The sequence below is a fragment of the Benincasa hispida genome, chromosome 1 (genome assembly GCF_027475165.1).
Source record: "Benincasa hispida cultivar pf3 chromosome 1, pf3_genome.v1.1, whole genome shotgun sequence".
Taxonomy (NCBI): domain Eukaryota; kingdom Viridiplantae; phylum Streptophyta; class Magnoliopsida; order Cucurbitales; family Cucurbitaceae; genus Benincasa; species Benincasa hispida.
This window is the reverse complement of record NC_143478.1, coordinates 100,403,986-100,416,320: the sequence shown is the minus strand read 5'-3', so window position 1 is coordinate 100,416,320 and position 12,335 is coordinate 100,403,986. Positions and strand designations below refer to the sequence as shown.

General features: G+C 33.4%; 1 protein-coding gene across 1 annotated transcript; it reads right to left on the bottom strand.

Annotated features, from left to right (window-relative positions):
- Positions 1-5,530: 5,530 nt before the first annotated feature.
- On the bottom strand, positions 5,531-11,168 carry LOC120067650 (FKBP-like peptidyl-prolyl cis-trans isomerase family protein). Its single transcript, XM_039019190.2, has 7 exons — positions 11,043-11,168; positions 8,702-8,970; positions 7,459-7,542; positions 7,140-7,189; positions 6,961-7,009; positions 6,789-6,863; positions 5,531-5,980 (listed from the first exon to the last, which is right to left on the bottom strand). The coding sequence occupies exons 1-7, from the start codon at positions 11,164-11,166 to the stop codon at positions 5,861-5,863; spliced, it is 771 nt and encodes a 256-aa protein (XP_038875118.1). The 5' UTR covers positions 11,167-11,168; the 3' UTR covers positions 5,531-5,860.
- Positions 11,169-12,335: the final 1,167 nt, after the last annotated feature.

Here is a 12,335-nt window from a genome sequence, read left to right as displayed (position 1 = left end):
ATTAGTAAGAGAGGAAAATCTGCCTCTGAATGCCTATAAATATGCCATGAAATCGCCATGCAAAAGGCATGAGTATAATCGAAAGAAAACTCTTCAAAAATTCCACTCTGCTTTCCACCATTTGAAAATCTTGAGGGAAAACTCAAGAATCACTTCTGGAGGCAAAAGAGAAACCCCAATCTTAACACTTCCAGTGAAGCAGACATTGATAAAGCCGGAGAAAGCAAGAAATTTCACACCACGACTTGTTTCTCTATCTCTTTTTCTTTATCTCGGTGTATTTATATTGTATAAACGTTGAAAGACATTTTTCCTCAATATGAATACATATTCTGTTCATTCCTCATCCATCTTTTCTATTCTCATTATGAGTCACTAAACCATTTAACAATCCATTCTGCTTGTTTTATGCATACTTATTGAAACACTTAAATAAATCGAGAGATTATTCTAAGTAGATTAAATCTAGATTCGAAAGGACTAGAGATTTAGAACTCATAAAACAAGAAGAGAGGTTCTTTAGAAATAAAGAAATATCTTTTGCAATATGCATTCATCGCATGCGTCCTAGAAATAATATATTGTGGCCATGTACGTTGAAAGGTGTAGATTATAATATCAAGTGTACTGCTTGAATGCATAAGTTATATGTTGGGTTTGATGCCCTAAATCTCGTAGGATCCTATAGTTTGTAAATGTCATATACAAACTCATTGTTTATTTAATAAAATATATGATATTTTATTTCATTTTTTATTGCATTAATCATAAACCAATAAACTAAGTTCCATGGTTATCTCGTAACTTAAACATGTATGTAGAGACATACGGATGAATCATGTTTTAAGTGATAACCTAAATGGTCTGTAATCGATAAGGATGGATACTTTATCCTGGTGACACTACGAGTATGACCCGCTTTGTAGATGTTACAATGGTTGTAAAGTGCTACAAGTGATCTGATCCTGATATTTTATACAAAGGAGTTTGTATAAGGCCAGATTACGAAATGAATAGTCTCATTATATAACATCATTCTTAATAGAGACTTCATTTCACCAGGATGAGCATAGGTAACACGACCTGAATTCTAAGTGAGTTGTGAACACCCGCCTTTGAAGGCGGTCATTTGATTTGTATGAGTGAGAGTGGCCAGATTGCCGACTCAATATGCCTCCCATTTTGGGGATTCGTCTGATTGGAGCTGGGAACACAGCTACATAAGACGGAATTCACTCATTCCCCAATGTTAGGGAAAGTAGATAAATTGGTCTCTTAAGAGTTGATTTTGGGGCTTGAACATTGTGGCACCATACCCTCTCTTGGCCTAAGAGGGGTTAGTCATAGTGGGACTATGATTTATTGTTCATTAGAGGGATCAGTGGTACTTAAGGAGTTAGATGTAATTACAGTAGCAAAACGGTAATTTGGCTCAACTGTATTTACGAGCAATTTGTGAAGGGTCGTCGTACTATGGATTGTTATATCCAATGGACCCAGAAATATATCTGTAGTGTGAAGAGTGCAGCTGTCGGTCTTTAGTGGAGTGCCCGACAGTTAACGGATGGTGAATAATTTAATTAAAGAGTTTAATTAATTATTTACGAACAATTGAAGCTTCAAGCTATAGGTCCATGAGGTCCCCTCGGTAGCTCATCAGATTTTATGAGAATCAAGTTTTGGATTAATTTCAATTGTTCAAATTAATTGAGAGAATTAATTATATATGATGTAATTAAGTTTATGTAATTGTATATGATATAATTACCATAATGTATTTGATACATTATAATGTAAAAAATTTATGAGAGGAATTAAATGTTTGAATATGATTCAAATGTTAATTATATGAATTAGATTTATATAATTAAAATTTAATGTTAATATGATTTATATTAAATAACATAAGAGAGAGGAAAGAAAATATAGGTTATATATTGTATATGATACAATTTTAAACTATATTTTATATGTTATATATGATATAACATATGATTGCATAATATATAATAAAGTGGTTATTATTATTATTATTATTATTATATATATATATGTTATATTTAATTGAGAATTAATATTATTTATTAACTATTTTATTATTAAATAATTTTTTAATTATTTAATTTTAGAGTAATTAAGGGGAGGGAGTTACAACTCCTTCCCCATCTTTTTCTCTCCACCACTCACGTAAGAAGTGATGGAGGTCTCCCTTTCTTATACCTACAAAAGAAAAAAAAAAGTAATTTTTTTTTTTTTTTTTTTGCTTTTCCAGGGTTTATCTCTCAAAATTCTTCCTTCTCTCTCAACCTCAAAACACTCTAAAGCCCACATCTACTAGATTCTCACTAGAGAATACTGAAGACTCCTTCGTGGTAGTGTTCGAGGGATTTGATTGAAGAACGTCTTCAAGGGTAAGTTTTCCTAAATATTTTTTTGGTTTAAAACTTTTTTTGGGCATGCTGTATGGTTTAATTTTTCCCAAATGCATATGCTGTAATTTTTTTTTTAAAAAAAAAGATTAGAAATTGGGATGATCCGCTTTCGCTGCAGTTCTCTTCATAGCGGTTCCTTCATTATATATTCGCTGAGGGAGTGTTAGTGAATATTCTTCTCGATCCTGCCATCTCTCATTTGAATTTCACACTCATCACATACGTTGTTTCACTTGAAGTGTAAATCCCATCGCATCTATTACTAAAATTAATCTTAGCATTAGAATAGCATCAAAATCCATCACCTATTTAGTGTTCAATTTGTGTTAAGATCAGAACATTAGTTTTCAATGTATTCACAACAAAGCAATCCCTAAGTTCGGTCTTAGACTCACTAGGACTCTATTTGAGCTTATACTTGGGTTTAACTACATAAAATAGTACATTAAAACCCAATTTTCAACATTTAATTCACCGCATGGTATGAATGCATCATGTAATCTGAAAAAAGATTCAAACGTGGTTGTTAATAGAGTTGAAGTTACCAAATTCTGAGGAGTCGGTATCAATTTATCAAGTAGGTCAAGATGAGTCAAGTTAGAGAAAATAGACCCCTATAAGATAAGAGAAAGCCATGCAACCAGAGTTCCCTTTACTATATAGGGGGCAGTGCCAAGAAAGAGAAAACGTTATCACTATATGAAATTCAGCTGAGCACCATCTTCAAGCCCATATGGAGTTGTGGAATTTCAACCAGATTTGGAGGATGGAGGATACTGATTTGAATGGGGAGCCTTAAAACCAAATCTATTCAGATTTTGCAAGTAGATAGCTTTCCATCGCATAGGGCGACCGGACCAGGCCGAGTTAGAAAGGCTTTGATGACTCAAGGTTCATATTAGGGAAAAGAAAGTGAAGGAAAGAGGGGGCTGCCTTCGGCTCCTTCGCTTGTTGACATCAATAGGAATCATATAGGTATTGATGTCAACCATATAGGTATATAGGCGAGAGGGTGCGTGCGTCTGCTGGTATCGTATATAAGAGAAAGGCTGCATTTAGGAGTGATCTTTCCCTCTTATTCAAGCCATTAGTGATCTCACTTTCGAAAGAGAGTCTTGACATGCTTTTATATATGGTACCTACAATTAAGAATTGTTTGCCCCTACTTGTTACATAAAAAACTAAATCACAAGCTTCTAAGGGTCTTACTTTAGCCCCTTTTTTTATTATTAAGGTTAGGGAGCTTTTCCTCTTTTGAGGATGTATTAATAATCTCTTATCTCCCCTGGTCCACATGATATTGGTGGAATGATCTGCGGATTTGACTTTCCCCTTTATCTCACTCCGCACAGAATTGAACCTATAAACATTTCCCTTTCCTGATACAGCGACTGGGAAAAAACTTGATACTATCTAAACCAACGACAAAAGAGACCCTCGATGGGTCAAGTTTCCTTCCTTATCAAAGAGAGGCCCTTTACTTATTTTAGGGAGCGAGGCTTCTTTATTAAAAATGGGGGTATGGGGGGGGGGGGGGGGAATAATGGAAAGGGGGTGAGAAAAGTCCTGAAAGCCCTCAGTTTATTGATGGGACATTTTGATCCCCTTTTGCTCTCACCCCGAAAGGGTCAACACAAGGATATTACTTTGAAGCAATCTCTGGAGTACAGTCTTAGTCTAAAGAAATTGGAAAGATCTTTTAAAGATCGAGAAAGTTTACCTTTTAACTCTGGTGAAAGGGAAAGGCAAATAAGGGTAGGCTTGGTGTAGAGCCCCTTCATCGAGATTAGTTGGCTATAAGATCACCAACATGAATATCTTACTTCAGTTTTAAGTAGGGGTTGCCAAGTTATTCTCATAGAATAGGTCTTGACAGTAATGGCAAAGTTTCCAGAATAGTCAAGTTTTTAGATATCTCAAAATACATTTATCAGCTACTAAATGAGACGCAAGGAGACTATATAAACTTGTCTACAAGTCCAACAACAAACGAAATCTTTGGGCGAGTTAGAGTAAAGTACTAGAGACCATCCACCATACATACTCCTATAAGCAGATGGATCTGATAATAGTTATGTTTTAAAAATACAAAAACTAAAATGAATCAAAATTGAAAGTACAACGACTAAAATAAATATTTTAAAAATTTACGAACTAAAATAAACCAAAGTTAAAAGTACAAGAATAAAAGTAGTACCTCATATAAAATTTGTTCCATTTTTTTTTTCCTTTTTTGTATAATGGTTTTGTCATTTTGTATATATTGTTAAAATTGATTACAAATATATAAAGTTTGTTTACTTAGTAGACGCAAATTTCCTTGCATTTAGCTGATAATTAAGTTAAAATAGGGGTTTTAGCCTCCAAGCTCGATTTAATCGAAATCCTGATTAGAAGCGAAAAAGGTAGTGAAAATGGTCAAAGTGAGTTTAGAAATTAGCATGACCTTCCTCAAAAGTTTTAAGTTTTGTGGTTACCAAATTTCTAGGGGGAAAAAAGTGTATTTTTCCTTCCGTTTATAGTATATGTATGCGAAGATTTACCATGTGGCATTTAATTGCCGATTTAAATCTAGAAAATAAATATTTAGAGTAAGGGAATTCAAACCTTTGATATCTTATCGACAATAGATGCTTAAACTAGTTAAGTTATATTGTAATTGGCTAATTATTCTATATTTTAAGTGATATAAAACAACAAAATTTTATTTGTTATTTGCTATAATCTAATCACTCACGATTTGATTAAATTACAAAAAATATTTTTATTTAGATCATTTGAACTTTGTAAATTAAATATTATTCTAATTTAATAAAATTAAGTATAAAATACGGGAGTAGATTAAAATTATATAAGCCAACATATCATTTCGAAAAAAGAAAAAAAAAACCAACATTAACATATCTCAATTAAAAATATAGCATATGAATTTATTGTAAAAAATTTTAAACGAGACTTGTAAAGGAACTACATTTTTTTTTAACAAAATTAATCCTAAACTAATGGACTAAATCACAATTGAAAATATAAGTTTCAAATGACATATTTTCGTCTAAAAAATTTATTACAGAAGTGAAAATATTTCTATATGTAACTCATTAGATTGGGAATTGAATTTCCATTTCAGAAAAAAAAAAATAAAAAAAAATACAGTGGTTCATAGGAAGAGAGTTCTAAATTAAAGTGAAGAAAGATATACATAAACCCAATTGGTCTAACTCTTCCTCATCGAATTCTCTCTAGCTTCATGACAAATATAATTACACTCACAAGAAGGCAGGGGGAAAATTGAAGCATATCAGCAAGTGTTTTCTCATCATATACAAATTTCTAGCTTGCTTTTCCTTTGGTTTTCTGTGCTGAATGTAAATGAAAACCAAAGAAAAGGAATCAGAGTTTAAACTTTAAAGAGATTGTTGTATAGCTACTCACTCTTCATCTTCTTCAAGGCCTGGTATGTATTCAAGACTGACATCAAATACCACAGGGCTATTTGGAGCCACCCTTGGCCTTCCTGGAGCTGATGTGAGGCCTTTTGGGAATGCCAACTATAGGAACACAAACATTAAGAAGACTTACAATTTGATGATGAAAACATGAGATTTGGTTAATATGATCAGCACTTAGAGATAAGGAAGAGGTAATTAATCACACCGTTGAATTTTGATGTTTGTATGTGTTTAGTCTCTAACTTTTAAAAAGTTTCAACTACCTCTTAGATATTTGAATCTTAATCATTTTATATAGTTCTTACTATTTGCAATTTTAGTCCTTATGATTTGGAAAAAATTACAATTTAGTTCTTATGATATGGTAAAATCTTCCTAAATAGTCCCTATGGGAGGAACTATTTATGAGAACTCTATCAATTCATAGGGACTATTTATGAGGTTTTATCAAACTATTAGTTTAAATTCTAACTTTTAAAACTATAGGAACTAAATTCTAATGATAAGGAATCAAATTTGTAATTTAACCCTAAATGAACCATAGAATACGTCTACTGGCTTCACAGTGACAAAAGAAAGTAGACATACATACATACAGAAAAAGAGTGGCATGGTTATAAAAGAGAATTGATTCGTTGCTTTGAAAAGAAATTAAGTTGATATGCCACTTCCTTTTATACAATTGGTCCAGTTTTCTTTTCCACTTGATTATCTTACTCTGCCCCATATTGCAATATATTTCTGGTCCTATTTTTCTTGAATTCCAATCTCTAGATATCATTCCCGACAGCCAAAGAAACTTTAAATGACTGCAATTCTAACTCTTTCGGTTGCAGATAGTTTTACGGGGTTGAGATGTTTTAGGAATGAAAAAAGTTGAAGCTATGATAGAGAAAACACATCTTACAGATCCGGGAATGTACAGTCGACGCTTTCCACCGACTTTCATGCTTAAAATCCCTTCATCAAGCCCTTTGATTACCTGTTTAAATCGATTATTCAGAAAAAAGTACTAAAAAAGGACTAATGAACTCATGAACTCAAAGGAATAGAAAAGAGAAAGCACTTGAAGCACTTACTTGACCAGATCCAACTCGAAAGATATAAAGCTGATTCTTCTCGAGTGAACTATATAAAATGGAAGGCAGATTAATATTTCAGGGTCAAGTTAATTTATGGCTTCCCCATGTCATATATTTTAGGGGACGCCTTAAAGCAATGGAATATCAATAGTTCCACATAATGAATTGGGCTTAACCTGTCAAAAATTTGTCCAGATGGAATCATTGCAACATAATTTGCAGCCACCTGTGAGTAAATCATCATAACTGTTAGAAGTTGAGGTAAAATCCAAAATTCTTGAACTATTTTCACTGTTTACTCACAAATTCATTCCAATTTAGATTTTCTTCTAATGGCTGCAATTCATAAATCACTTCTTTCATGTCAAACAAAACTTGGAGTCAGATTTCCCTTGGCTTCTCTTTTCTTTCTTTCCCTTTTCTTTTTCTCCTCTTGTGGGAGGTTGGGGATGGGGATAATACAAGTTATTCAAGAAACCAGAATAAAAGATATACCTGAAATCCAACAGGTGGACTGGGGCCTCCACCAACTTTAATGTCCTTATACTGCAAACCAGACTCAGTCGTGACCATAGGAACCTTCATCAACAATAAGAATTCCAAAAGTCATTGTTTAGGTGGATCTGCAAATGAGAGAGTTAGTCTTAAATATACAAAGTGCAGCTTGAAGTTCAACAAATTGAAGTTGTTTCTTGCAGTTTTGAACCATATATTTATATATATATATATATATATATATATATTTTAATATTTGCATAAACCATGTTACACACCTCGATTAATTTCAAGAGGTAACTGCTGGAGACCCTCTTATATTAAGTTTCCAAGAAAACTCGTACAATATTAAATAAAATATTAAATTCTAGATAGGTGGTTGTCATGACATGAACTCCTTCCTTTTAAGTCCTTTATTATTACATTTGCCCTTTATGGACTACCAAGCCAGCGCATGGTAGTTTGAACAGTATTTTAATGAACTAATAGAAATGCCAGAGTTGTCCATCAAGATTCAAAGGAATATTTAAATATGTCTAACTCTAACACTGTATCCCCCAGAAGAATCATCTTTAAGCATCAAACAAAAGAAAAGAAAACAACTAAGAGATGCAGGAAAAAGAAAAGAAAAATAGAACTAGGAGTGGTGTTGGGTCAAAGAACTTGAAGTATCAAGATAATATGGGAATTAGGGAGAGAAGGTAGGGTTTTGGCAAAATATTAGATGTGCAATTGTCCTACACTAGAAAAGTTCAAGGAAGTCATGGGCTCCAAGCACTATAAAAGGAGTCTATGCCTTTGGTTTCAAGTTATCCCAATTAGAAGCACTTTAAGCTTGAGTGTGCTAACTCTAATTAAATTTCCTTTTTGTATTCTCTAGTTTGAGAGTGAGATTAAATGATGTGAGTAGTATAAAAGCTTTGAGAGAGTGCTCTTGTAACTGAGATTGAAGAGAGAATTATTTTGTGTGATTGCAACAATTTTTCACATAGTGGATTTCTTTTTTGTGGACCGTAGTTTTTTTCTAAGTTTGAATTTTTCCACCTAAAATCTTGTATTCTAGTTCTATTACTTTCTTTTAATTTCTTCATATTTTTCTGCTTATTTCTACGATAAAAGTGAGTTTTTTTCCCAACAGAAAATAGGAGAGAGGTTTAGGAAGAGAAAGAAGATACCAGGCAAAATTCACTAACTAATCAATATACAATCCAAGTTAATGAAAGGACGTGTAACCTCACCATACATTTTCAAGTTCTTTCTCACAGGCATTGTCACATAATTTTGGCTTGTCCTCTGGAGGCAAACCAGCTGCCTTGGCATTTAGAGCATCTATAACGAAACTTGACATTCCACAAACTAAACCAATCATCTCTCTTCTTCCAGTCAAATTGAATTCCTTTCCATACTCTTTCATCCTCCATTCTTTCACACTGATATTGCCATTCAAGCAGCGCACAACAAGAGATCGTATTTTATCACTGGAAATTCCTTGCTGTATTCCAGAAGCTGAACCTGACTCGAGCAACAAGATGAGCATCAAAGAGATGAATCTCAAAGTATAAAATTATATCTTCAAGTACAGATTGAAATTATAAGTTGCGCATATACACTTCATCAAACATTAAATTAGTGTATAGTCCACATTCTGAAACAGTGTGAACCTTTCCCAATATTATTCAAGAAATAAAAAACAAGTCCTTCACTCTTCTAGGGGTAATCTGACGTATCTTTACATACACTCTCTTTGCAGCCAACTTCCAAACATGTGAAAAGATGAAAGGTTTGATGTTCTTCAGTTGAAAAAGAAGCAGATGCAGATCCAAGTACAAAATTACAAAAAAAAAAAAAAAAAAAAAAAAAAAAAAAAATTTAGGAGTTTTAAAAATATAATCCTTTCGAGCTATATAACGTTTTCCATGATACACAGTTCCAAATTGGATAAGAATCAAAGTTGCCTTCATACTTTGAAGGAGGAAACCAAATCTGTGACCAAATTTCATCAGTTTCCACAACCTCATGACTCAGGTAGAGGTAAGGTTTTGTACTAGTTTTGGTCTGTGGAATGTAATATTTTCCTCAGATGAAAAGTACAGACTTCAAAGATGGATATCCGCACTGAGAAGTTACAATTTAAGGCCAATTTGGTATGCTAAGTTGACACCATTTCTAGTTGGTTGGTATAGAAATCTGGTTCTATAAGGAATAGAAGAGTGCAGGATACATTATAACTTCTGAAAAATAAACCATGATGCCTACATTTCTAAATCTTTGCAAAATGTTAAATCTAAATCTTATTATTGACAAGACAGATTGTTCATTAAATAGTTATTAAGAAGTCGATTGAGATGTTTCTCACACAACCTAAAGTCTCACTGGCATAGGAATATGAACAAAAGATAAATATTTCAATGATATACAGATATATAACTTTATGCAATCTTAGGGAAAATGAGTGTCATAACTGCTAGGAATTTCCCCAAGTTGAATAGATAGAAGAAACTGCAGCCAAGTTGAAAGAGGCAAAAATACAAGTTATTAAAAAGCGATAGTATATTCGATTCAAGATTAACCCAGTCATTTTGATGCTTGAAATAAAGGTCATTCGACCTCTTATTTTTCTTCTCCATTTCTCCAACTATTATGTGAGTCAATTTCATAATTCTAATCTAACAAGTCAGTTTCATTAGGCTTGCTAAACTCATAAAAAATACATAATTAAAAATCATTTTTAGTCCCTAAACTTATATAGAAGTAACAATTTAGTCCTTGTACTTTGGTTAATAACGATCTACTTTGAATTTTGTAACAATTTAGTCTCTAAACTTTAGAAAGTAATAATTTCATCCTTATACTTCAAAATTTTTAATGATTTAGCCCCTACCGCAGAAACTAGTGTTAATGTTTAATGAGATTTCTTGTAAAAATAAACCTATAAACTAATTAGAGATTTGACATTTTTATAAACTACCAACTCTACATCATTATTTTTTTTAAAAAAATGACATGTATCTTATATAAATATTTTTATGCTAGGAACTAAATTGTTAGAAAGTTGAAAGTACAAGGACCAAATTGTTACAAAATTGGAAGTATAGGACTAAATTGTTAGAAACCAAAGATCACTTACTAACTTGTTACACTCGAGAAAGTTTAGATACTAAATTTGTTTTTCAAACCAAAAAAATCACATATAGGTTCATGCCTACGTTGTTTAATCATCTTCAGAAAACATAACATCTTTTTTCTGCCGAGTCACCAAGCGAAATTGACATTTTATTTAGCATTTTTCAAACAGTAGAAAATTTCAACATCTTTGAAACATTAGGTCGGGTCGATTAACAGTTCAAGGATGATATCAATAGGAATATCAACAAGAAATCAAGCCCAAATTCTAAAATCTAAACGAAGATTCAATTATCGAGAGCCTACATTTATCGATTCTTGCCCAAAACAGAAGATGAAAAAATGATTCAAAATCAATAGAGTAAATCAAAGAATCAGGAGATGGAACAGAAGTAAGAATGTGATTGAAGTGAAAATAGAGATTGTAGAGATGAAGAATACAAAGAAAAAGGAAATGTTACCGAGCGGGAGCAACGTTGATGAAGGGGAAGACGCCATGGAAATTTGAGAGCAAGGTGTTGGTACCGTTGAGAAACGGATAACGAAATCTTGAGCCTTCGGTTTAAATAGCTGCCAAGTTGGCATCAAATTTTGGCTTCATTAAATTCTATATTTTATATTAATTTTTATTGTGTAATGCATATTAATTCAGGAGAAATTCTTATAAATAAAAAAATCCAAAAAATATTTAGAAACTTTTTACTATAAAGTATAAATATCTTTAAATATTTATAATATATATATTTTTATATTAATTTTGTTGAAAATGTTGTTTAACCCTAAGGGCATTTTAGTCTTTTTATGTGGTGTGTATAGTTTAGGGTTTCATCTCTTTGGTTATTTATATTTGTCCCTGTATTGTGTACTGTGTATCAAAATTAAATAAAAAAACTCTTATCGTGGTTTTTTCTCCCTAGGCTAGGGTTTTCCACGTAACTCTGGTGTTCTTTTCTTTTCTACCCTTATTTTTCAATATGGTATCAGAGCATGATGATGAGACTATAGTTGGAATAGAAGAGATTCAGTTGTTGACCCTAGCAGGGGATGGAACTCCAGGGAAAAATTCCCACAGTGCTAAAATTAGGGTTGTCATCGACCAATATTTATGCTCGTTACTTGGACCAATTTAGATCCAACACACGGGACAATAGCCGTTCGTCGATCAAACAATCGCGACCATATAGTGGAGCGCCAAGCGATCCCTCCAGCCGTCGATCTCTCCAGCGACCGTCGGAGGACCTCCATTGCTGTCGTCGATGTTGCCCGGTCATAGCCAGGTTGCCGATCGCAATCCAGACACGGTCGGACTTCCTTCATCTTCATCGCAGATGTTCCTTCCATCCGACAATGGGTTTTTTCCAAGTCAGTTCTTCCCTTTCGTCTCTTCCTCTTTGCCGTCCATTCTGCCCGATCCTTCAACTACCAAACCCAGCCAAACCAGCCGGTCCAGCGGAACCAACCAGTACAGAACCCGATCCAGTCAAACTCGGTCCAACCAAACCCATTACAACAAGCCCTTTTTTCCCACATTCTGTCCTCTAGCCAGTTAGCTCATCAAGCCCCTCGTCCCACGCCAACAGAAACCATGTTCTCAGGGGTCTATTGGCAGAAACAACCTACAACAGGTTTTAGTGGGACTGTTAGGTTTCAACAGCAACTGGCAAATTTGTAGCAGCAGATTTCTTCGTTTGGGGCAGCCGTTAGATCCACAGCCAATCCGTCAATTGACTTTCATCCAGATACATATCCGGGAG